This window comes from Phymastichus coffea, unplaced genomic scaffold, assembly GCF_024137745.1.
Source record: "Phymastichus coffea isolate CEN01 unplaced genomic scaffold, Cenicafe_Pcof_1.1 PCOF00057, whole genome shotgun sequence".
NCBI lineage: Eukaryota > Metazoa > Arthropoda > Insecta > Hymenoptera > Eulophidae > Phymastichus > Phymastichus coffea.
In genome coordinates, this window is record NW_026706868.1 from 838,284 (window position 1) to 865,806 (window position 27,523).

A 27,523-nucleotide genomic window follows, 5' to 3' on the forward strand; every position below is an offset into this window, starting at 1 on the left:
GAAACCTTTTTCTTGGATAATTGTATTTGCGTACTAACATTTTTATGTCAATATTAATATTGTATTTACCGAATGAAATTCGATATGGATCAATATTACCTAAACGCAACTCTTCTAGCTTTTAGTAGTACAAGACATTTTGGGGTCAGACATAAACTTGCTCACATCTTTTGTATTCATAAAGAAAATAAATGCAACGTTTTCGTTCGGAATTTTCAGTATTGAATATTTTGACTTTTGAAGATAATCAGAATTCGTTCAAAGTTAAAATAAAAATGCAGAAATAAAAGTGCCCAAAAAAAATTAAAGAACAAAGCGCCGTGAAAAATATCTTCATACGAAGATTTCAATAGCGTTGCACGAATCATCAAAGCATCAAAGCAAAACGAGTGAAATGTACGAGTGAGAGTTGATCAGAATACATTAGAACTGGCAGGCCGCGCGAGACTGTAATGTGCTTCACGCATACTCTCATCGGCACCCCCTTAACGCCTACACTGCACTATCGACGAATTAACCGGCGTACACATATCCACCTACTGAGCTTCGTCGTAGTTCTCACAGCTATAGATCCGAAATCGTCCGTGCGTTTGCCCTGGCACTCGTGCATACGAGAATGTATAGAAGGGGAGAACAAACATACAGGCATACACGCTAGCAGAGAGAAGAAAGGGGTAGTCTGATTGAAGTCAATAGTTTCGCCGGCAATGCCGCGACCCAGTACATCTTCGTTAATAATATACGTGGAAATCTGATTATTTTTCTGCTGGACGGTTTTAATTTTGAAGCGCAACCCCTCCTACCTCAGCCTGCGTTTTTATTTCGCGTTCGATATGCGCCGCACAATGCGTCAGCCCGATTGGTTCGCCCCCCCCCCTTCTCCCTCCCCCGACGAAGTCTGCACTTTTTTCCCAACAGCCCTCACGCTTGCACAGCATCAGCTCTCGAGTGCATTGGCGAAAAACGCAAAATTTACCCTTACCCGCGCCGCCAGTGTGAGAGAGACAGAGAGAGAGAGAGGGATCGCTTATCATTTTTTTTATCGTGGTTGTTTTGTTCTCTTTGCTTTGACGAACGTTGGCTTTGCCTAATGTTGACTTTACTGGTGTTTACTCGAGAGGCAATCTTTGCATTATTGGTTGTTAAAAAAATATTATCAGTTCGAAGAAACTTTCAATCAAAATGGAGTTTGCATATACTGATCACGTACAAGAGGCACTTTTAAAAATAGTAAATGCTCATATCGCGAGAAAATTACCAATTCAATAAGATTTATCACGAGCATTTCATCGTCGCTTAAATAGGCGCGTCTACAGGGAAGAATTATAGGCCGATGAAGATATCGCATGCCTCGCTAACTAACGAGGTGCACGAATTTACCTTAGGATAGTATAATGTGTAGGAGAGCGTTTGGCGTGAGCGAGAGAGAAGAGTGTACGAGAGAGAGAGAGAGAGAGGATAGTAGAGTACGGAGCGGAGCCGCTATGGGAGAGAGTGAAATGCGATAGTAGCTGCTGCCGAAGACTCGAGATACATTCCTGGACACGTGTTTCAGTGCGTTTAACCTAAATCGAGGTAGATCCCGACGCGCACAGTGCATAAATCATTGGGCATTAAGAGAACTAATTTTACCACAAGCAAAACATCTGTTAAAAGACACCTTGTCGACGTCGTCGTCGCGCCTTGGCTATTTATAATTTGCATTTTCTTTTTTTCATTTCGGCGCACCACCGGAGTAATTATTTCGTTTTCAACTGGAGCAAATCTGATTTGTATCTCGGCAGGCTGTTTGGCGCTAGGGGAAAAAGGTGGAACGAACCACAGTAGAGAGTGAAGTGAGACTGATAGCCGCACAGACGCGAAAAGGGCTAAGCGTTGCGTATTCGCTCTCTCTCTCTCTCGAGTAATTATTACGGATTTTCCGGATCTAATTCTCCAACGACGGACGGTAACACGACACAATTCACTCACGCAGATTGTGCGCCCTGCCGACGATGTAAATTCCTGTCAGTTGGACGTTCCATTTTACCTATCCTCTTTTTTACTTTCTTTTTTCGACCGCTCGACTGTCTCTGCTCCCTCGCTATATAGTAGTAGCCTGCCACTGCACGGCCATCTGAGCGGCAGAGGTCGACGCCGATTATTCCTCTCTCGCTTCTCCACCTGTGTCCCTTTTCTGCGCTTCCCTTTTCCCTTTCCTTTCGGTCGAAGAGTCCACTCTCTCCTCCGTGCTCGATCATTTCGCGCGCGAATTCTCCCTCCATTAGACGTTTCTCGCTTAAACTTCGTACGCATCGTTACATTAGCGCCACGCAAATACCGTTTCCGTATTTGCTTCTCACTTTTTCCACGCAATCTTTCCCCGGCACAGGCGTCAAGTAACCCAAACAATGCAGCATTTCGTTTTGATCGGACGCAAATTAGAACAACGAGCACGTGACGCAATCTCGGAAAATAATAAAAACATATTGCTCAGTGCATTAATTTTCATACCAGATTTTCAGCCGAGCGCAGAGAGCCGTCACATACATTGTTTTTTTTCCGCGGGGTCCGACATATAACGCTCATTATTTTAATTATACTTTTTTCCCATCAGCTAGCGGCTTTTTTCATTCATTCATCGCGGTTCTCATTATGCGGCTGGCGGACGTTTTTTTTTTTTTATTTTTTCCATTTTTATTTTGTGTCGTTAATCGGAACGCTCCGAATCGCGCGGCAGCCAGACACACCATGCGGTTATAAAATCGCGTGCGGCGCCGCGACAAACAGTCGTATAGAGTAACTCGTTTGCGCGCGAGTTCGTTCAATGAACATAATGATTGTTTTCTACGAGAGAGAGAGAGATAGAGATAGATAATAAGGGCGACGAACGATAGCTATCGCGAGCACGAGGATAATAAAAGATTCAGGTCAACAGTAGTACTGTAGTGTAATGAGGCAAAGCAACTCGCGCGACGATCAAGGATGCCCCGGATATATTATGCCTGCAAATTATGGCCTCCGGCGGACACATTTTTTTCTCTCTCTCTCTCTCTCTCTCTCTCTCTCTCTCTCTCCCGCGTGTCGAGTACATAGCGCACACACAGCAACGAAAAAAGAGAGAGTCAGCGCGCTCCGCTCAACTTTTGGTCGGTGGTCCAGCAGGCCATTGTGCTTTATCGCGTAATTTAAAATCGCGGGGCGGAGGGGGGAAAAAAAGAGCGCACCAAGCGCCCGCGCTCGAGCAATAACTTTTATACAATTTGTCATTCCGTAATACATTATGCGCGCATTCTCTGCCTGTCTCTCATTCTTTTTTTTCCATTCTCGTTATAATAAAATGCATATATGAACGCATTTCGCGGGTGCCCTCCCCCTTTCTCTGCTTTTTTCCTGCCGCCGCCGCGAGGGAATAGAGCAAGCGCACGCGTGTGTAATAAATATGAAAAGAATGATTTTCAAATGATATTTATGAGTTGCGCCAACCAAAAATTTACGTGCGCGGCTGATTTTTCCCTATTGTCATTTGCATATAATGAGTTTTCTGTTATTTTTTTGTTATTCGCTTGATACGCGCGTAGCTATAATTACGAAGATCACATTTTAATTATCTAATTTACAAAAAAACTCATTATCGCCGTTCCAGACAGTGGAATCTTGTTCTTTTCCGTACGAAGTGGTTTTTGTTTATCAAGGAATTTGCGGCTGGTCAGAGTATCGATAAGCTTCACGGACTCGTTATAATTAAATTAAGGAAACCCAAAGTCGACGTCTTCCAAGTATTAATTCCAGCTACATGCTCTTTAGCAACTTTGCCGTCTTCTCGCTCTCCCTCTCTCTTTCTCTGTCTATACACACTTACACGCAAATATAACTTTCATACGTCATTTTCTTGCCAATCGCACTCGACTCGCGCGCTCTCCAGCAGTTAAGCCCTTTCGCTCGGCTAACTTAACTTCTGACCTTAGCTCTCTCTCTCTCTCTCTCTGTATTCTCGCGTACTAACTTTGCGTGCGCATAGGTAAAACAGACCACGGGCAAGTCTTATACTTTATACACTCGAGCACTTGATAATTAATTCACTTATATATTTTCGATTTATTCTACCGAGTCATGAAATTAATACGTTATTTTTGTTTCCTCTTCGTTTATGATTATTCTAATTTATTCCTCATTAACACAAAGTAACAGAGAAATAAAAATTTGTATATAACGAGAATCGCTCATAAATTTTCCAATAACGTAAATGCGATTTTAATGGATATACCATTTTTTCCTTCGTGAAACACACATAGCGCTTATCTTAAGTTCGACATTCAACTCATATTTATAGATCAATAAATAATCAACCGCGTTGTTTTTATTCTACGATCAAAAGTAAATTGCTGCCAGTGAAGAATAAAAAAACGGTGATAAGTTAAAAATGAAACATTACTAATGACCGCATCACCGACTGCTGCGTACAGCGAAACTTACCTGAAGCATAAAAGAAAAAAAAGATTGAAATGTCATTCACGCAAGGAAACGGCATGTTTATCTAAGTGAAACACATTAGCGGCAGCGAGCACACGTCGACTTGAGTTTTCCACTTGTAAATATATAGTAGTATAGTACAATGCGCGCGCGCTGGCGTCATGCGCGCTATACGTACAACGTGGAGGTGGCTGCACGTAGGGGCATAAAGCGACACTTGACGTCGTCGCTCGGCCATCGAAATCCCAGAAGCCATTAAAATAGAAATGGGAAATCCAGCCCTTCCAATTTCAGGCATAATATTGTGATTACGATACATACGCACCAACACACGTACACATATACACTCCGTACTTGTACCATTGCATAACCCCTTTCCTCTCTTTCCCCTGCGTGGCTCCTTCGCGCAAACGAGAGTGAGAAGCGTATACATTTATTCGCCGCATAAGTAAGCGTCAGCAGCAGCGACGGCCGTGAATATTTTTTCCCTGGCCTTTCTCGAGCATCTAATGTATATTTTAATAACAAATTTCCCGGAGGCGCTATATTTTCGCTTCGATACCGAGTTGCAACCGGCTATTTCATTCATTGGTCTCGCCGTTCGGGCGATACACTTTTCGTATTTACACATTGCTTTGGCTGAATAATATTCCTGGCCATTTCGCTTTATTGCCATGGCTCGCCCATTTGTCTAACAGCTGCGTTCTATTTCAACTGCTTGATGGATTTTTCGGAAAATTAATCGTCACGGGCCTATTCAATTTCGACCGAAAATTATCGTCCGCAAAGAATAACACTGTGAAGTAGTATAGCGCAGGTGGTGCGATTATAAATAACCGTGAAAAGCCGAGTAAGAAATCATCCCAGAGTAAACACACACCGCACAGCAAAGAACAACGAAAGAGGAAGAGAGGAAGAGAGGAAGAGAGGAAGAGAGAGAGAGAGAGAGAGAGAGAAAGAGAGAGAGAGAAAAGATATGATGGCGCGCGGGTGAGAGTAACGAATGTAAAAAAACAAGTCAGCCAGCATGCAACGCGGAAAGGCAGCAGTAACATTTTCAGCCATTACAGTAGCCGGAGTGACCGCGAGATTTACAGTGTTTCACGCGGGCGAGACTGGCATTCTTGCAGGATTATCCGCGGCAGGTACCTACTCGTGGAAAATTAAGCTTAGAGCAAATAAAGAGGGCTTGGATCGAAGAATGGACGAACGAAAAGAAAACAAAGCTAAACTTCCAGGACGACGAGTACCTCTCTCTCTCTCCCTAGCTATGGTGGGGAGCATCTCCATAAATCCCTGGAGTGTATATGGCTACGTAGCTCGTATTCGCGCGTGAGATAGTGCCGGGCATGGAGAATGTATCAAAATCAGGCGCGAGCTTGCTTTATGGACGGGAACGCTCGTAAATACGCACTTCTCTCTCTCTCTCTCTCTCTCTCTCTCTCTCTCTCTCTCTCTCTCTCTCTCTCTCTGCCTAGTACTGGTGGTGCGCAGCCTCGCTCGCCAGAGAGAGAGAGAGAGAACGAACGATAGAGAAAGGGCCCCGCGAATAGCTTCCACGGGATGCTAATAAAAGATAGAAGCGCGCTAGCATGCTCAGATAACACACCGAACTGTCATTGTTTTGAGAATCGAGTAGGTGTTATGCTCAACTACCTTATCCACATATAACCACTCCTACATATATTGTTCACAAATAGACGACACGTGAGTGCCGGGTAATTATTACCGTGTCGGCTGTAATTACTCTTACGCGCTCGCGCGCCGACTCGCGGGGACTTGGTGTGAAATTCAATTGCAGACAAAGATTCAAAGAATGTTTTATAAACTTTGGGAACGCGTATAAAAAGATTTTCCCGGCGGAATATTTTTCATTTTCTATTTCATCGATCGAGATAATCGTATTCGATAATTTTATAATCGCGAATTCCGAGTATAGTTTGATAGAATCTATGAAATTTTGACACACCCTTTATCTTCGAAACTTTTAAATTTTCATCGCGCTTTAAATCACTAATTTCAAATGGCGAACACAGCGACAATTTTTTTTACGGTATCCTTGCGTTGCGACAAATATTGAAAATCTTCCGTTAGATTTTCATTAAATTTCAGCGTGAGAAGTAGCCGAGGAACAGTTCACATCGTCAAATTTAAGATATTCATTGCGCCCACGCGCGATTAGAAGTTTTTCGAAATGGCCTTTCCGCAGCACTCAGTTCAGTTTCAAGTTCACGAGCAAGCATACTGAAAAAAGAAATTTAAGAACCCTTTGTTCTCCACAGTAGAACAGCGAAGCAGCGTACGCCAGCGCCGTAAACTTTTTCGAAAATTGCATTCTTCGTAACGGATAGTGGGCGCGTGAGAGAAACAGAGAGAAATAAGAGTAGAGTACCGATATTCGAGATTTCTTGGAGTGCCAAGTGCTAATTTCAAGCGATGTACACCAAGTGCCAGCAATAGAGCGAGAGAAATAAATAGTAGTCGAGTAGGAGGTTACGCGACTGAGCTAGGCCAAGGAATTTGGTGGGCAACGAAGTAAATCACCCCAGGAGGATGGTCTGCTCTCTCAGTAAATCAGTGAGAGATTCAAACTCTCTCTTCGCGAGTCCTGTTTCAATAATATACTCTCCCGGGCGGTCCAGACGATAAGAACGACGAGCAGAGCAGGGAGAGAGCTCGAAGGAAGTTTCTAATCCCACTGGTCAGTTAATAATCTAGCGGCTCCAAGGCTGCACGGATGGTTAGTCGGTCGAGATAGCCCTGTTTACAGATATAAAGGCAAACATTAATACAGCCAACTCGCGTATGTGACGAAGGATTATATTATTCTTGGTCAACGCCTGAACTTCCCCATGGACTCTCGAACCAACTCAAATACGCACGATCCTCCGTCGACTAGACTTTATACGTCGAATTGCCGTACGCGATTCCTTCATCTTTTTCCGCATCTTTTCACCTCCAACAAGCTCGATGAAAAGAAAATCAGCCGATCTCGAGGTTAATCGAGCTATTTCCCCCCAAAAGAAGATCGCTATCTTTGACTCGGGATATAAAACATACCGAGGAGTCATGTTTCGCGTCGTCGCGAGATTTCGCGCTGCTGTACGCGAAGACTTGGATTTGTTTGCTCGGCAAACGTTTGCCGACGACACTGCAGCACCGCGAGCGGGCTGGACTTTGGACCTCAGGCGGATTTAATACCTTGGCCTAGCTCTGGTCAAACAGCGCAGCTGAACTTGGAGAGAGAGAGCAGAAAAAATCGGCGCCTTGCGCGGTATAAATTCAAAACAGAGAGAGGGAGGAGGTCAGTGAGAAATGGTTGGACTTAGACTTAGTGTACCCAGCAAACAGTCGTACGTTATTTGGGTGTCGAAGTAGGCAGCATTTCTACTTCTCTCTTTTTTCACTTGGAAAGCGAATAAGATCGATCGATGTCTGGTGGTCGTCGTCGGATTTTCTTAACGAGCAAATCTCGGTAGCTCTGACAAACTCTGCTGCTCGAGGGGGAGAGAGAGAGAGCTCTCTCGCAAACTCTTGTGAGAGAGAGGCAAAAGGCGGAGTGAGCTTGGAGAGCTGGTTACGTAGGCGGGATTCTCGCCCGAGGGAGGGTGGGGAAGAGGAGCTAGCAGCAGCAGCTAGCAGTGGTCAGCACACTTGGCCGACCCTACTTCGCTAACTAGTTTAATGATATATGTTGAGCTACAAGCGCCTTGATTAATCGTTAACTAATGTCTAGGACGCGGACGCGGCGCTCGCGCGATGGATAGAATCCGCAACTCTCGTCTCTCGCAAAATCTAATCTCTCTTGAAACCCACGAGAGAGTCAATTTGATTCAGCGTTTGATTATTTCCGAGGAAGAACTTGCAACGGCGAATTCGTCATCGTATTGGTTAAACGGCTTAATGAGGCTTCGATCGTTAAGATTCAGCCGCATAATGGGAATCCTCCGCTGCTGCTTTGGCCCACAGGTGCAGGAAGGGAAAGAGCAGCAGTAGCAGTAGCAGTAGCAGCAGCAGCAGCAACAGCAGCGAGTTGCTGGCTGGAGGGACGGCTCAGGGATGCAAGACACCGTGAAATTACCAACAGCAGCAGGATCCCGGAGCAAGGGGGTAGTACTGGACAGTGGTGGTGGTATGGACGTCGGAGAAGAAGAGCTGGCAAAGAGAAAGAGAGAGAGAGAGAGAGAGAGAGAGAGAGAGAGGGTTGGTCGGTCGCCCCCGGAACGGACTCTGTCCAGCGGGTATTTGTCTTGTCTCCTTGTTTATGAGATTCAACATTGTTATTTGGCACCACACTGGGGAGTTTCTCTGGCTATCCTTCAAGCTCCCTCTCTCACTCACTCACTCTCTCTCTCGCTACTGCTGCTGGTGCTGGAGCCGGACACGTATTTCGAGCAGCACAAGTTTACCACTTTAAAAGGACACGTCGCCCACCAACGACGACGACGTTGCTGGCTAATGCAACAACGTCACGGTCAAACTTAATCCAGTAGCCGCACGGACACTCGCACACGTAGCATGTTTCACAAACAACAGAATTATTCGTGAAATTGACCGGCCGTGTATAGGCTTGTCCTCATTAAACTTCACTGACAACTGCATCAGCTGTTCTTTTTTTACTGGTCAACTGCATGCCACTACGAATCGGCGCTTGTTGCCACGTAGAAAAAGATCAGTGTCGCGGCCGAGCGCAAGACTGGCCAGGCCGCTGGGGTGATTAATTGCGCGAGGCAAAAGGAAAATAAGGGCAGCGCTTCCGAGCGCAAAAGGGCAAACAAAAAGGAGCGAAAACGCGCCAAGCGCGTCACCACACACGTACGCGCGCAATGCCCGCGGCCGCCGGGGTTATCTAAGCGCAATGAGTTGTCATCCAGCCTCCTCCCTTTCTCTCTTTCTTGCTAGCCGCGCGCGCCGCGTTCCTTTCGCGTTATGCTCGACGTCGATGTTCAACTGTCGGATGCTTTTTCGCCCGAACTGACAGATTTTCAATTGAACCGAGCGAACTCACGGCAGCCCGCGCGCCCCTACATCTAATGGATAAATACTCCCATTGATGTTTGGACTCGCTGCGGTACTTACATACGCTGCGAGGAGAAAAAAGCGGCATGGCATTGCATTCGCATAGCTCCGATAGCCAAGTGAAAATTGCAGACAGGCAAAGAGGGAGAGAGCGAACAAATGATATAATGAAAGAGTACAGTTCGCGTTCGCGATTTCGTAATTAGACAAAGAAGAGAAAACGGTGTGTTTATAATCGGCACACGTTTCAGCTAATTATCGGCTGCGCAGTGCGAAACAAAAGCGAACAAGAGCGAGGGCAACCCGATAGCCCCTAGGCAATAATAATCGCAATTGTGAAATCCGATCGAGCGTGATTCCGAAATGAGCGCGAGCCGCGCGCAGAGCGAGAGAGCGCAAGACCAAGAAGGAGAGCGGGCAAGGTAATGAGATTCCGGCAGGCTGGCCGATCGTTTGCCTTCAATCACTTCTTGACAGATGCACTTACGCCGCCCATCAAGTAGGAATGCAAGCGCGCGGGCTGTGCTGCTTGCTGCCTGCCTCCGGGCTGCCTTCCAATCCTAACCATCCAAAGCCTCTCTTTTCAGGCAAAGTTTTCAGCTCGTTTATTTTTCGAGAAAATCATCTCTTTTTTTTTTACTTTGTTTCGTCAGAGTCGAACGATGGATAATCTACGTATTTATTTCTCTCGTGAAAGTGGCTAGCACGCGCGGGTGACGCTTAAAAATGTACATCCCCCGCCTCCTCTTGCGGGGATGTATTGCCTTCATTTGTCCAGCGAGATAGCGCGCGAGAGAGAGAGAGAGAGAGAGAGAGAGACACACACACACATACACACAACACTTCATCCAATGCTGCCGCGAATATTAAACTTCGTGTCCTTTTCTTCGCCACGTCAATTACATGCAGCAGTAGCAACAGGGACCGACGATCATCCCTCGTGCTCGGCGCGTAGCACCACAGCAGTTTCGCGTGATGTTGCGCTGCTGCTGCGTTACCTACGTTAAATCCACGGTGATGGATACCGTATTTGCCAAGAGGATAATAGCGTAATGGATGGACACGCGGACGAGCACAACGCGGATGAGCAGCGCAAAGAGCTAACATTTTGTATACATAAGTACGCACGGTGCAACTTGCTTACAATGTCATTTTCGTCGTCGCGGTTCGATTAGTTATTATCCGCCGCGTGCTGAAAGAGGTTAATCTCTGAAAGTAATGAGGCAATTAAGTGCCCGAGCGCAGGCTTTCGCGATAAGTATGCGTGCTAAATTTAGAGTCGCGTCAATCTTTACCGTCTCTTTGTCGCTCTAGATGTACGCTATTGAAACCGAAGGACAGGGGACGGATAGAAAAAAGAGGCGGGGGGGGGGGGGCACTATCGAAATCAACCGAATGCACAGAGTTGACATTTGAATGCAGAAAGTTGACGGAAAACAGGGCGAACGCGCAACTTTGCCGTGAAACAAAGCAGCGCGAGCCCTCGGGCATTATTCTTCCTCCGCGCCGGGCCGCTTATCGCGGTAATCGCTTGATTCTTCGAGATGATTCCAAGGTACACAAGCGTATACAACGATATATGCAGTCGAGTGCGAGATAACGGTACTTGTCTTCTTCCTCGTTTGGCCACAGAATTGTCATTCGAAAAACTTCGTCACTATGCCGATCGACAGATTTAGTCGCCTTATTCGTCATTCTAGAAATTTATCAACGTAAACTGAACATAGAAGAAGGTTTATTCATGATCTTGGAATAGAAAATGCAATTAAAATCTAAAAATAATTATCTCGACATTGTTTACGATCATCATAAATTAGCGTGGCCCGAGTAAAAGTAGCGGTTTTATGAAGCTCGAAAAATTACGCAAATTGCACGAAAATCAAAAATAAACTTCCATCGGCATTCCGTAGTGAATGTATAGTTTTGAAGGCCGTAAAACGCAGAGGAGATAACATCCAAGCGATCGAAACAGCACGTAGAACAAACGACCTTTTGCAGGTTTTTCAAGCAGAAAAGCCAAGCTAACGTCCCTTTGTCTTTGGCTGCGAGCACAGTGGCCGAGGTTTGCATTGTTGAGCAGCGTCGACGCGAGACGCAATCATCTGTCAGTCTAAGTCCGATGCGCAAGCAGTCGAAGGTGGGTTTATAATCCGCGCGCAAACACGTTCCGATGCTTGCCGCTCTCTCGCACACACAAATCGTCTTTACGCGAGGGTCGCTGAAGCCGTCAGCTCCCTTCGGAATCTTTACCGAAGATTTACACGTATCTCCCCCGGTCGGTCGGTCGCTGTCTCGCGGAAATACGCCGCATAGAATTTTTTCGCCGTCGTTTATTCGCGGACGGAACGGCACGGGGCTAAGGTGGACAAGCGGATGCTAATTAGTTAACGTCGCATTAAAAACCAAAACAGAATGAAGGCGTGTAATGGTGAGTTGGCGGGAGCGTAAATCATGGCAGTATTTTCGGCAGTGGCGGCGTGCGAGCGCTCAGCAGCAGCAGCAGCAGCAGCAGCTCGCGTAGTTCCATCACGAGCCGAAAATAGATCATTAGGCGACGATAATTAGTATGTATGCGTCAGCAAATGACGGTTGCCGCGCGCACGCGTGCAGCGCGCCTGTAGTCTTATTAAAGCCATTGAAATAATGATTGGTGCGCAGCCTTGTGTTAACGCACAATATCTCCCGCTCTCTGTGTTTACCTCTGATATCCGGCCTCATTAATAATCATCCGAAAAAGAGCGTCTATCGCTGGCCGATGATCGGTTTCGTATGCCGGCGCGATTAATCACCATCGCGACACAACGCGTTCTACTTAAAAATTTATTAGCAGCTAAATGCTCCTAGCTCAGGCTAACATAAAAGTCCGTTGCGCAACACAGATGGATAGACATTTCAAACCTAAATCTATCGGTCGTCGACCCCCTCCTACCACTGCCACCATCCTCCTCTCTCGCGCCTGGCTTTGTGTTTAGTAAGCTAATCGTATACGCGCGGAGGACCGATTTTAGCTCGAGATACGCGCGCACGCTCGCGCACGCTCGCACACACGTGCACGCATCGAATTCAAACGATAAGACGTAAATTTTCGTTCGTTATTATTTATGAGCTGGCAAGCGCTGATTAGATGTGGAATGATGTCATGCGCAGTGTCTACAATGGATATATTCGAGTTTATATACGGAGCGCGGGCCCAAGTCAACGGTGATTTCTTTTCTCTCGCACGCTGACGTCAGGATGCGCGTAAACAATTGCGTTTGATCACACTCAATTCAGATGGACAGCAGATGTTAAACAGTCTCGCAGATGAGGCCCGATATTCCGTTCGGGGAATATCGAACGCTGACCGGAATTTCAAGTGGCTCGCGGGCCTCATTCTAATTGTTACATCCTTCACGGCTCATTCATTTGCAACTACGAATTTACATTCGGACGATTATCACTGAAATTTAGCGTAGTTGGCCGGCATGGCTTAATAACCGTCCGCGTGAAAGAGTGTGCTGACTTTGACTGTATCATTTAATCTCGATTGCATGTTTCAATTACAATAAGCGTCTTCAGTTATTTTGCCTGATGCATATCTCGCCTCTTATCAATACAAAGCAAATGGGTACCCAAGATTTGCCGCCACATTATACGTTGATATCGAAATGAGTATTTAATCAGTATCGTGAACTATTAATGAGAAAGCTCGACAAGCGCTCCGAAATAAATATTTCATGAACATTCGGTAACAGCGCTGTATAATTAATGATTTAGCGACTGCTTCCAAGCTAAAATATTTGAGTGACAATTGCTGACAATTAGTACGTATCGGACTGATCATTACTCTAAAATAAAATAGTGAAGAAATATCGCACGTAAATAGTCGCGCGGCGATCGAGGTCGCAGGCGGCGCAGTCGTCACAGAAAATGACCGATGCGAAAATCGAGTAGCGTCAGGTGTTGAAAGTAAAGTAAAGCTTGAAGCCGAAAATAAACCTGCGAATGAGATCTCGAATCGGCATATGATATATAACTAACGCTCAGTGCTCACCTCGCTCTTCAAGTTTAAAGGAACGTCGCAGGAGCTGTCCATCTCGGCCTCGGACTTAATCTCGGCCTTAAGGTGGTGTGGCAGCAGGCTGTGCCTCGGCGGCACCGCCGTCGCCAGCATGCTTGGATGTTGCTGGCGTTGCTGCAGCTGGAGAAGCTGCTGCTGCGACGATGGTGGCCGAGACGATTGCTGCTGCTGCGACTGATGCTGGTGCTGCAGTTGCTGCTGCAGTTGCTGCTGCTGTTGCTGTTGTTGCTGCAGCTGCTGTTGCTGTTGGTAGCTCGTTGATAGTTGAGTGTTGAGGATACGCAGATCTGCCGGAGGCGATGCGGGTGCAGCGGTACTGCTCTGTTCCTCCTCTGCTGAGCCCTCCGCCATGTCAGCCTCGCATCCCGACGAATCGCAGTCTGCAATCATAGTAAACACGTGACTTTCTAATTTTTGGCTGTCCAATGACGTATAATGACGTATCGTCTAATTGTCAGCGTCAATATATGGCTGACGTGATAGTCTCGAGACAACCATTAATTAAAACTTTAACCTGTATTATTTTTTTACTCTGCTCTTATCTGATAATTATGATCTCCACGACCGACGGAACTCTCAAATATATATTTCGAATTTAGCGCGCCCGCGCGCGCGTGTGTGTGTGTGTTGTGTAGTTTATAGCCAACGTATCGAACTTTCTAAGATGAAATATTGCAATCGAACGATTACGAAAATTAGACAGCAGCAGACGAACCTCGCTTGACGAGCTGATTCATAAATCTCAATAATCCAACGATGAGTCAAGCTGTGTATGTACAAAATGAGGGCACAGGAGAGAAATCGGGCGTAGGAACCCTAATTAAACGATCGTTGTAACGATGAGAATCAAAAAGTAATTTCGCTGCCCCTGGCGACGAATTCATTTTTCTTTTCTCATTGACGCCGATTTCTCTTAATCATAACGAGGACGCGGCGTCGTCGTCGTCGTCGCGCTTCATTGTTCTAATTCGGTCGCATCACATCACATATCGTGGCCGTTAATTTATTTTGATTTATTAACTCCGAAACGTGGGCGCTCTTTTTACTCTGCTCGGCTTCTTCGCTCTCTCACGCGGCTTGCGAGGCTACCATGTGTGTACTTAAGAAGAGCTTGCTCATAATGCGGCTCACACATGTATCCTCTAAATTTAGTCGACCAATTGAAGCTCGAAAGCCAGTATGTAACCTTCGTAAAAAATTCCAGTTTTAAATCCACATAGATCCCTTTCTAACGAACACACACTCGGTCGTCGCGTCGCGCTATTAGTCTAACGAGGCGCAAGTTTTTCGCGTTAATTTCCAAACAAATTGAAAGAGCACATAGACTGGCAGTCGCTTTCTCGCTCATATAAGCCAAACAGAGACGGGCAGAGAGAGAAAAGCGAAGGAGCGGCGGTGACGGCGGCGTTTATCCGGGTAATTATTTTTATCTAAGTGCTTCTGGCGCTCGTATGAGAATTCAAGGGCAATGGAATCGGTCTGACGTCCCCTTTCTCTCTCGCGAATAATATCGTCTTTGCTCTTTCTCCTCCATCGCATCGCGTCTTGCTGCGTCTCTCGAGCATCTGCTTCTATTTTCGCGCGAGCTGGCCCGGCTCCAATGCTTTTACTTTTTAAACTGTTTGTTCTCTCTCTCTCTTGCGCGCGCGCGCCTATGACGAGCTGTGCTTGCTGCTGCTGAACGGATCATTCCTATGACGTGCGTCCTGCTCAACGGGAATATGCTTTTATCGCCGCTCCGCGCTTTGCCTTTCTTCGTCTCTCTTGCGAGTTCGGATCGACCATGATTTGAAAGCACTGCAGCACTTTGCTTTGAACGGTTAACTAAACATTTCATTAGGTCATCGTACTAATATTTGGAGAACTTTCTCCCTTCTAATAGGCTTTTTTTCTCTTTCTATGTGTATTCATTTCCTTTGTGCATACTTTTTAAGCTAATTATTTTCGATCGCGAATTCCGACTGAATGATCGAGAGCACTAAATCTCTCAGTTCCGCTGATATTTGACTATCAATTATTTTCACGGCTACATTTATATATATTTAACTGATATTTAGGATTTGGCTATTCACGGCCAAATAATTTACACGTATCTCCTGAAGTACATTTAGCGAGAGATCTTATGAATCTGCGTTCGATGTACGAGTACATCGCGCGGCCCAGTATTTTGCAAATTACGGTCAAGATTCGAATGGCGAAGCAACGAGTAATTGCGAGAGAACGGAAATTATCGAAGACGAACAGTGCGTTCGCGGCATAGAAAAGTAGGCGGCAGTAGTGCAATCGAAGGAGGCCGAAGATGCGAGTCACGCTCGTATAAACTTCGTATCCGAACTTTCGCGCGAGCATCTCTCGGGCGGCTTGACGATCTCACTTTGGCTGCTTGCTCCACTCGCCCGCGAGATGATTTACACCGCGACGAAATTAACATTCCGGCGGGCCCACACGGTGTTTTCTCCTCATTTCGATGTCTTCCCGTCTCACGCTACTCGTCCGCGTATTTTTATCCGCGCGCACGCCCGAACAAACCACTTCTTCCCTTCGCTTTTGTTCGCTTTAGTTTCGATGCCACTCAATAATTAATACCTTCGAGCCATTAGCGCTACACAGCGACTGCCAGCTCTATAAAGCTCCTTCAAAATTGACGCGCTCCCAACTGTGTAAACACGACGCCTTGCGGGACTGACATTACCGATTTTATTTTTGTAAACTTTATTTCTCGTTCGCGTATGTATCTATCGATGGCATTTCGACGCCCGAGGTGGGGTGGGCAGAAAATCGCACTTTAAACTTTGCCCAAGCGGCGGCCAATCGAAATATCCTAAGCTCGCGTATGCAGGCGCACGATAAATCTCGCAATCTCAAGATTTTCAGCTGCGTCTGCTTTGCTGCTCGCGCGCGAATTTTATAGATTTTACTCGCGGGCACAAGCTGTACACGCGGCCTATTCTCGGCTTGGTGTCATTAACACAGAAAATTCTATCGCCAACCCACGCAACAAACTATTAGCGAAGGCGCGCGACGCTTCGTGAGGGGCCTCCTTCGCACTCACTTAAATTTTACAGAGGGAGAGAGAGAGGAGAGGGAGGCATTATAGCAATAAAATGTTGTAGTCTCGGACGCTGCCGCATCGATTTTCAACATACCAATTCGATAATAAACAGTTATAAAGGTACCAAAAATTAAATCTAAACGTTTGGGCCTCGACGTATATTATTAATCCGTCTCTATCTAGCCGAGAGAGAGAGAGAGAGAGAGAGTAAGCAACGAACGAAACAAAGCCCCGAGACAAATGCCGATGATTAATTGCGACGCTCGCATCGGTTGCACAAAACATACAAGGTGCCACCCTAAACACCGCCTGTCCGTTGTCTCTCTCTCTCTCTCTCTCTCTCTCTCTCTCTCTCTCTCTCTCTCCTCTCTCTCTCTCTCTCTCTCTCTCTCTCTCTCTCTCCTCTCTCTCCTCTCTCTCTCCTCTCTCTCTCCCTCTCTCCTCTCTCTCTCTCTCTCTCTACTCGTCATAATAGACGGCTTAAGGGTAGAAGACTTAATGAGGGCTAGGTCTAGGATAACCCATCGGATTCTCTTCCTTTCTCTCACCGAAAATTGTATGGCAATGCAAAATCGCATCGATGCAAGAGAACGTTCATTTAAAAAATTAGCACCTTCACGTTACGGCAGCACAGCAGATGCTCGCTCAGCTGTCACCTTCGTCATAGATTTTAATGATAGCGAAAGTATATGGTGACGCTGACGTGCAGAACGATCGTCTTAATGAAGGCTTCAAGTTTGATTGCGGGCGAAACTGTTTGGCCAGAATGTTACATCGAATCTAATATTTAACTGTTCGGCAAAACTTTCCTATCGCGAAACAGTTTTGTCTACGAAATGTAATTTTTAATCAAACAACTGCAGAAACATTATTCAAAGCAATAACACCTTTGGAATAAATATTCAAAAGACAAAAAGGAGAGGAATGGTAATAACCGCGCGACGTTAATTAATATAGCAAGAGGAAACCGGCATTCATTGGCTCAAGATATAGCTTTAACTGAAGCCCGGCAGCTCTTTTATTTAATTAATCACAATAAATCGCAGAGACTGGACGCGGTAGCGAAACTTAAATAACCGAGGCGTCACGATTTTTGCCTATCCTCCTTCGTTCTCTCTCTCTCGACGTGTAATATAAACTTCGCTCGGCTTGCGAAGAGAAAGAGATCTCTTGCATTATCATCGAGTAGCTTGCTGCGGCCGTCTCGAGAGCGGCGGCAGCAACAGCAGCAGCGTGCAATTAAGGGGGTTGATTGATGTTAATTCAAAGGGTAATTAAGAATGTTGCGCGTAAAAATCCGGTAATTTTATGGTCATTGTGGATAATTATATGTTGACCAGCTGGTAATTGCGATGAGCCACACACATATACGCAGAGAGCGATAATGCACGCAGCGCCGTCGCATAGTTTCTGCGTCGCATTGGCTTATTATAGGGGCCAGTAGATAAGGTTTTGAGACGCAAAGTCGCCCGGGCGTTAAATACGACTTACAGCCTCGATTTACGAGCTCCGTAGTCAGCCTCCGTCTTCTACTTCTTCGTCTGACTCTTCCTTTTTTCCCAGCGCGTAGATGTGTTTGATTGATCGAGGGAAAAAAATTCGTCCAATTGGACGAGCCAGCATGCTTCGCGCGCGCGTAGCGCTTTAATTATATAGCCCCCCCTGTCTGCTTGTCTGTCTCTCTCTACTCATTCGACCCCTCGCAATGACTCACATGCGCGCTCGCAAGTTTTATTAGCTCATGCTCTGCGTGCGATATTGATCGGACATTAATTATAAATGATTTTGATGATTTTCGCGTTTGCTGAACGTGGCACCAGCTTTTTCTTTCTCACGATTCTCGTGAATTTTTGTTTATTGTATCTGAACCAATCACTTTATTAGGTATTGCAATGTTTCAGTTGCCGAGATTCACGTTAACGATTAACTAATGGTACCAAGAAATGCTGATTACCGCAAAATCAAATTCTTTTTTTATACTGACTCAATCTACCGTGAAAAGAAAGAAAGAGCACGCGTGGTCAATTATGAAGCACACGTTCGACCGGGCATCCTCTTGCATTCTCACCGAAACATCGTTATTGATTCCCCAGTACAAAAGGTCGACAACTCCTCCACAACCATCCGAAGTAAAGTATAGAGAAAGAGAGAGACAGAGAGAGAGAGAGAGAGAGAGAGAAAGAGAGCAAATAAAAAGAAAAAAACTAATGCGCGACCCGCGCATGCTCCTTACGTCATCGTTCGTCGGCGAGCAGTAGCACAAGTAGTCTCATTGAATTTGCTTAATCGCAGCGTGGCGAGATCATGCAGCTAATGCAAAGCAAACACGAAAGAGAGAGAGAAAGAGAGAGAAGGAAAAGAGTGGCAATCTCAGCATGGCAGGAACAGTTGGCAACCGCCCATCGGGACATTGTAAGTCTCTCCGTTCTTTTCAGCGAGCGCTATGCCGCAATCAATTGAGCGAATTTAATGCTCTCGCCGCTTTTGTCGCAGCGGCGAGCCCGAGGAGGAGGCATTACGCGCTTCACCGAGAGGCAAACCGATACGTTTTATTATATACAATATACCTATACGTATTCATTATATCACGCTGCCCACGAGCAAAATATTACATATACGAAAGCGTTGCGTGTTGTACGTGTGCTGCAAGTGCGAAGCTAATAGTCGTTACGTGCGATACCATTCTGTCAGAAATCCACGGCGCTTTGTGCCGAGTCACGAAACGTAAGGATTAAGCCTCCCGCACCCCGTTTAATGCCTACGCTCAGCTGTTCCTCTCTCTCTCTCTCTCTTTCCCTGAGGCCAACGCCTTTCCGAACCGAAGCCGGGCTAAAAGTAGCCCACACATTTCAAATACTCATAACTGAGATGCGTGAGACTTGTAAACGATACAGCTTTTGTTTAAGAGCGGAAAGTGCATCAAACCCCCGAATTACCGCAAATAGAACGTTAACCAAGCGAACGCCGCAGTTATAATGGCTTTCTCTGCCCCCCCCCACCCCCTGCTAAGGGCGTATTTATGTACCCGAACCTCGACTTCGCGCGCGAGCGCGAGACTCATGCTGAGCAGCAGCAACCGCGTAACCTCGTTCGAATTAACATCTGCCGCACGGCCTTATGGACTACGATACGCGCGGCGTTGTTGTTTGTTCGATCACGTCGCGAGAGCGACGCGCACGCTTATTATACAAATTAAACGGCCTGCGAACGCTTTTCATTGTTTTATCTACTTGCGGCGGACTGTACGCTAGCTGCGAGACGAGCATCTGGCCATTTATTAATATTTTTCGAGTGCCTGATATTATAGGGATGCATTCACTTGCACGAGGGATCGAACCCCTTTTTTTATTTTGATTTGCACTTTTTGCACGCAATGAAGCGTTAAGAAAGCAATTGAACATCGGAGGAATGCTTGAAATTAATTTTGCTGAAGTTAATTGAAAAAGAAGTTTTGATGAAATAATAATTTCATTAAATATTTCAAAAAAAATAAAATGTCCAATATTTTACGTACGTCTCATAATCTTATAATCGATAAATATTACGATATCCCGGAAAAAAGGTCTTTCCTCGTATAAATTGACACACATTGATTAATTAAAAAAGCTTATATATAAACGAGTCCGGAGGAGAAAATTATTTTTAAACAGGATTTAGAGTATTAAGAAAGGAGCGAATGTGCAGCGAGCTTACAAAAGAAATCCGAAAGAGTGAGATTCTGCTTAGAAGCGACGACGCCGCTGACGGCGAAGAGGAGAGAAGTATTTTCGCGAGGTATTTTAAGTTGCTCGTCGCGAGGGAAGTCCTTGAGAAGGCGACAAGGAGCCGGCGAATCTCCGTGCTTTTCAGAAGCAAATTAGGTCCATTAGGGGCCGCCAACGTACTACTACGCGAGATGAAGAAAAGAGAAAGAAACAATGAAAAAAGAGAGAAAGAGAGGAGGAAGCCACTCGTGCGCGTGCGATGACGTGTCGTCCTTTCTCTGCTATGTAACCCTTTTCTTTGATTCTCCCCCTCGCGCTCGCGCGCGTGCGTGCCTCTTTATAAATTATTAGAATTAATGATGCCGCACGCGCGCAAGTAGCTTATGACCATTCAATGGCGACGGGTGTGGAAAAATAAAAAAGTTGCTCGCTCCTTTTTTGCAAGAGCACGTAGTAATCGTTGTCCATTGTAGTACTGAGACGCGATCGACGCGCAGCTGAGAGCGCAGCCCAGTCGTTGATTTCTAATTACCCCGCTCGCGACTACATGGCACCGACCTGCCTTTGTACATCCATACGGACCTACTTTGTATTTCAGTGTGTTACCCGCTATTTATATCCGACGTGCTGACTGAATATTTACAAGAATGAACATGATGTTTTTATTAGCTGCAAACAGTTATGTTGAAAATGTTGTTGGACAATGCTTGACAATTGATACGACTTTGTACTAAATAACATGAACTATTTTATTTTTCTAATTAACTAAGTGATATTTTTGATCATGTAAATATAATTTTATGCAAATGTTTCGACAGCTTGGACATTTGCCCATACATTTGTATAATTCGCTATACGGTCAGAGGCAAAAAGTTTCATTAGCGAGCTTATGAAAGATAAATACCTGTATTAACTGAATAGCAATTCACATCGCCAATATTTAGCCATAAACAGAATGTTACTGTATTTACTTGTAAGTTTAAAAGCTTTGCTGATTAATTGGTTAGCATCGTCTCATTTCAATTAGACAGAAAGGAAAAATTCAATTTACCGCTGAAATGGATAAAAATGAGCCACTAAATAAGATCCGCAATAGCAATCAAATTGTCTCCCTCAAAACGAGACGAGCACGAATGAAATGAAATCTCAGTTGGCGCGACAAGGCGTCGCATTAACATGTGTCCGGAAAATTTCCGCGGTTGGAAATGAGCGCCAATGAAGATAGGATGAGCAAAGGAAGAAAAAGAGAAAGAAAGACAAAACGAAAGAGACGCGGCAAGAGTACAAAGCTTGACTCGTCTCTCGCTCGGGAAGTAGGCGAGTTGTCGAGGGAAATGTTATCGCACGTCGGATCGTGCGGGGGGTGAAATTGAATGGGGTAGCAAACGAGGGTCGACGAGCTACGATAGCGGCGGCGGCGAGAAGTGAGAGAGAAAGAGAAGGGGAGGCCAAAGCTCCGGATGAAAGTGAAAGAGCGCACGGCGAATTGGGTATCAGAGACGATTGTAAGAGAGAGAGAGAGAGAGAGAGAGAGAGAGAGAGAGAGAGAGAGAGAAGAGGGGAAGTTAGCCATCGATTCGTTTTCTTGACCTCGACAATTCCCTCTCTCGCACCAAATTCCACCAGAGCTTTTTTTTCTTTCTGTCATCCAAGGTCGACCCGACCAAGCGCGTTTAAATTCGTATTTTTCCAATTTTTTTTTCGAAATTTCTCAAGACTTATTGTATACTATTTCCAATTTTTTTTCGGTTCAAAAAACAAACTTTTACAAGAGAAAGCGAGTAGAATCCTGAGTCTTTTCACGTAAGATAAAAATGCGGTTAAGGAGGCGGTCGCACATCACGTATTTCACGAAAAAAAAAAATAAAGACAAAGAAAAAAATGATACGCGGCCAAAGAGGTCAAATTGAAGCTTCTTAGCGTATACGTATGCCGCAAGCTTTCTTTTGTCCGCGATGGAGTAGTGCCCGCCCGCAACAATCGCGCTCGAGTGCTTCCTTTGCCGTTGTACTTACGCGAGCTCCTTCGTTCTTTTTTCACGCTATATACTTCGCCCTCATCGATTGCCCACCTTGCTCACTTGCGCTCGTCCCTTTTTTCAGCGCTCCAAGTATATCGACGCTAATCTCGAGTGTGTCTACCCCGGAAGAACGGTTTACGGTATTCATAGCCGACCAAGTACTCCTTGGTATGCCGATTCACTTTATTTTTCCGAAAAATAGTTTTTTGCGCTTTAATTAAATTGCTTTAATTTTCGTAGTACATTAGAGGGGAAATGAGCAATCAAATGCTTAATTCATTATTTAGAAATAATACTTTGCAGAAATGCTTCGTTAAAAAAATAATGACTCTTAGTGATAAGCGGATCAAGTTTACGTTGTTTGTCATAGTTCAAGACTTTTCCACTTCTTCGTTAGTTTTTCTAGGGATATGTTGATGAATTTCCATACACTTTCGCACATAGATTCGAGAGGTAAACATTTATTTGTAAGATAAAAATATCTCTTTCATAAAAATTACAATACCTATAAGAAGGAAAACTGTAAGTCAAATTGAGTTGCATTTCTAACACTTCGTTTTTCAGCTTTAACGAGAACGAAGAAGAAACAGCCAATGTGAAATTTATACCTTCTGCGAGACGCTAAAATGATGAAGAAACGAATTTGACACGTAAGAACATTGGAGCATTTCAATAATTTTGATCTCGTAAACACATCCACAATTGTGTGTTATCATAAACTTGTCTCCCCTCGTCCGCAACGTGTTTACGTTTTTTTTTCTTGTCGACATATTTGCACATCACCTTGCCCTCACCGGCAAATAAACAAACAAATTCCCGATGTAATCGACAACCGATCCCCGCAATCGATAACCGCAAGCAAGCGCACACAATATCGGCACATGTCTGCGCTGGCGCGTATAACCCTTAGAAAAATCGCAGCCGCCTTTGGTCGCGCGGAAGGAGGAAACAGGAGCGAAAGAAGTTATATACCTCTTGGCATCCCTCCTCGCTGCTGCGTATAGCGCCGCGGCGTCGCGCCCCACCCCGTGAGAGCTGCACGCCGCCAGCACGTGCTCCTGTTTACCTCGGCGGCAGAGTAGTCACATGGCTGCTCAGCCGACAGAGAGGAAATCGCGATCGCTATCGTTGCATTTGTCTCCATTGACCTTTGCCCACTTGTTTTTTTCTCCTCTCCGCGCCGGAGCAGATCTGAATTAGAATAATTTATCTTAGGCGCTCATATTGTTCCTCTGCCTCTGTCGCTCTTTTTATTGCGCTAAGAGCGTCTAAGTATTCTACGCCGGCTTCCGAGAATCGCTTAAATGGGCTTAATTAAAGTGCTGCGCGTCCAAAGTCAAGACGCGTAGAGAGACGTATCGCTCGTATTTTCTTTTTTATTCTCCGCGAGCGCGACAATGAGAATTGATTGAGATATTTTGCGCGAGTGAGCGACGCCTCGGACAGCAGATTTATGAAGCGTTATTTACGAAAATTGCCGCGTGGCGTTTCGCGCGATGACGAAACTTGCTACGCGCCGCTGCTGTCCGAGAGTTTCGATCCTTCAATTAGCATTTCCAGGCCATATCGCATGTGCGTATGTAAATGGGCGCTCGACCGTGCGCCAGCAACGATACTGCTGCTCGCGCGCGGCGGCGTATAATTATCAGGGTAATTATTAGCAGGCAGCTAAGTAGCCGATGGAACTTGGGCACACAGTGTAACCAGTTTCGTCGGGTTTCTTCAGCTTCTCGCTCTCTTTATTCGCGCGCGTTTCGCTCGGCTCGCCACGGAAAATTCGCTCTATGTGAACTTATCATTAGGACGCGTGCATTAATTGTCCGAATCCGACTCGGAGATCCGCGACGAACACTCGATGCTTCCTTCTCCCGTGGATTCTTTTTCGTGCTTGCCTTTCTCGGCGCCTGTCCACCCCTACTGTAATTCCCCTTACCCCTACCCGCCCGACAGACTCAATCACACTCTCTCCTCTCTCGCTCTTTTCTTCTGCTCGTTCTTTCCCGCGTGGATACGACCAAGTAACTTTCTTAATTACTGAGATTAAGTTAATCGCAGCCAGCCGGCGATAATCACCGGCCAACCCCGCCGTATCGACGCCGCCGCCGCTGCCCTCGCCCACCGTGTTTTGTTCTTCCTTCTCTCTTGCTCTCTTTCCTTCTTATATCCAGGGCTCTGTCTTGCTCTTGGAAATCCAACGCGCGGGGGAAACCGACTCTTACTTTCTGTCCCTCGGAAAATGTGGTTTCGCGCCCTCCCCACCCCTCTCTCGTATTAGAGCTAACTTTAGCCAACTTTAATTAGTCGATGTGTTTTTTCCTTCCCGTGCCCCCAAACGAAAGAGCGCGAGAGACAACGCGAAATTGTATCCGCTTTTAATCAAACGGACAAAATGTTCATCTTCGTGCGCAATGTATCATTATTATTATTACTATCAATGGAGCACCCGTCAACATTAAAATCATGCATTATCATCGCACGGCGGGGAAAGGGAGCGAAAAATTTACGCCGGCGCGAGGAGAGAGAAGCTTCATCGACGTCGCACGCGTATTGGAACATTGGTTTTACATTACATTTAATTAAAAGTATTGCTGCACATAATACGCGCGTTCAGCTCGGCGCGACAAACAAAAAAAAAAAAAAAAAACCGAAAAAATAATCGCCATATATTGGCTATGCTAAAAGCTTTCTCATACGCGCAGGCGATCTGCTATCTGTCGCGAGTTCAAACAATCTGATAATGTTTGTACGATAATGGAAATTTTTTTTTCTAATGCTCACCCTTCTAGTGGTAGAGGTCAATTATCGCGAATAATCAAAACAAGAAGATACAATTCATACTGTTTGAGAGGCGATAAATCTGGTCTCGGGGTCATCTCGATCAATAACACAATGATTATATATTTTAAGTGTATAGTGCTCGCGAGCGATTGGAAAGCAGGTCGCTCATTCGATTGCTTTTAATTATACAGAAGGACGAGCTGCTGCTACCTTGGGGTGGGGAAGTGTCTAATTTTACAAGATCCAATTATACATCGCGAGATGGAAATTCCACGCGAAACAGATCTCATTCTCGGGCAGGCTTTGCATAGCATCGCGTCCGAACTAGGCTGTGATGTTAATCGATGCTCAAATGCACGAAAGACGTCAATCGCCAGCAGCCGACTTGCTCGCCGCGCTTCCGAACGTATCGGGGTATTCGCGTGGAATTCGTGTCGCTGTACGAATCAATCACACGCGAAGATAATTTTTTTTAAAGACTTAAAATCATCGGCAAACGGATGAATCACGTAAGATTATTGGCTACAATAAACGCGTTTGCCGTCAGCACATAAGTCACAAAGAAGAAGCTCGCACGTAGAAAGAGTTTGGAAAAAATAAAAAATGACACTTACCTGAAACGACCCGCGAGTGACGTACCGCGGACGACGTCGTTATGGCGTAGTAAATCGACGACTGCTCCTCGACAAATAATCGCTCCCCAGGCTACTCGACTTTTCAGCTTTTTTTCTGTCGGTTGGCCTAATCGGATGACATCAGCCGATTCCGCCGCCGCCTCCTTAATAACTTCGCGGAGAGGGCTAATTACGAGCGATTAAACCGAGACACACAATACAGCACGTACACACTAACAAAGAGCCACTGCAAACGTCTAATTGCGGATCGCGTCTTGGCAATTGCCGGATACTTTTGCTACATACTCTCTTTCTCTGTCTCAAGTCAATTGTCCTATTTGTCCGGCTATCAGCGCACAAGTCGCCCCGTCATTTTCCAGAGCTGCTGCTCTAGCCGCTGCAAAACCACGTGCACTATGCTCTCTGCGCACGCGCTTCTCCTCCTCTTCCGCGGTACGGGAGAGCGCGGCCGCATGTACTTCCCACTTTTCTCACTTTCCAACGACCACCTTGTGTGTCTAGAGAGTGCGCTCGAGGCCTCGATTGTTTCTGCACTTGTCGGACGGCACACGCTCGACAAGTCTCGCGGCACACGTATCGAAAACAAAAGACATTCGAAGAAAACCTATCGGCTCGCTGCACAGTACACTCTCACTCTTCCCAAGTGCCGCTCAACAAAACAAAAGTCACGAAATCACCACGAAGAGCAATGTCTGATTAGCGTATACGGGCTTGAGGACGTGGAACCGGCGTCGGCAGTGTGCTATAATGTCTAGCGCGCTTAAAACGTATATGCTGTATATACGGAGGAGCTCCTCGCGGTTCGCAGTCTGGCTGCGTAGTGGCGGTGGGTTGCCGCTTGCTTTTGCTCGCTGCTGCTGGCGCGCCGCCGCCGTCGAGTCGATTCGAGGTGGGGGCCCGTGGAGGCGTGACGGAGGCGGACTCTACCAACTCGGAGGTGGACCGATGTGCAACTCTCTCTCTCTCTCTCTCTCTCTTTCTCTCGCGTAGCTTGCGTTCGTTATGATTGTTATGAGTGTCCGAACTGTTCACTCTAAGAGACTGCTATCTAGCGATGTGTCTGTAATGCACCTAGAACATCCCCACCATCCATTCAATAACGGCTTTGAGGTAGGTCGCCGCCGCGAATAAATCCGCTGTTAAGTGTGTGCACGGCACCAATGATTTGTTTGGAGAACGCGTTGCTCGATCTTGAAGACTGATTCCACCAGAGTGACGATGATCGGTTGGAAAATTGTGTACTAGATTGTTGTTTTTTTTTCGTTCTTGCTCGTCATTGAAGAAGAGGTCGCGGTCGCGCTCAGTGCCAGATTTAAGTGGAATTTATCGACTGAGGCGGTGAAGTTTATCTCAAGGCGAACGACGAAGGAGCGAGACGAAGTTATACAGGCATGCAAATGCGCAGTGCGCGCGCGAAGTATCTATACAAAAGAAGAATAGATGCAAGAGGCAGATTTTATAGTTGACTCGAGGGAGAATATGGACGTGAAGGAAGAGCGCAAAGCGTGCGCGCGTGTTAGACGAGGATTGAGCTGTCTTTGTCGGGAGAGGCGCTGCTAAGAATTATGACGGAAAGCTCTCTTGCGCGCGTGAAATTTGAATGAGGAAAAACGCGCGCTCGGGTGTTTTCGAGATGCTTTTATTAGCGAGCAGAGAGATTGCTTGTGAACGATTTGCGAGCTTCCATTTAATACTAATGTTTCTCGATTGAAGAAAAGCTCGCCAGAGCCACAACTTGTTAACTTTGTATAGCTTATATAACCGTGTCGCAGCCGCAGTAATGATAAAAATGATGTGGACTAT

The 27,523-nt window shown here is 45.9% G+C and overlaps 1 protein-coding gene across 8 annotated transcripts in view; it reads right to left on the reverse strand.

The window, feature by feature from the left end:
* The window catches only part of LOC131666182 (POU domain, class 6, transcription factor 2), a 106,704-nt gene extending 80,182 nt beyond the window's left edge, over positions 1-26,522 (reverse strand). For 7 of the 8 annotated variants that reach the window (XM_058938604.1, XM_058938602.1, XM_058938607.1 and 4 more), the window contains exons 1-3: positions 25,700-26,522; positions 23,280-23,498; positions 13,505-13,911 (exon numbers count right to left, since the gene is read on the reverse strand). In XM_058938604.1, coding sequence (XP_058794587.1) covers positions 13,505-13,911; positions 23,280-23,451 — 579 coding nt within the window. In that variant the 5' untranslated portion in view covers positions 23,452-23,498; positions 25,700-26,522. The remainder of the gene's footprint in view (positions 1-13,504; positions 13,912-23,279; positions 23,499-25,699) is intronic. The other variant, XM_058938609.1, reaches the window with a different exon arrangement.
* Between the last annotated feature and the right edge of the window lie 1,001 nt (positions 26,523-27,523).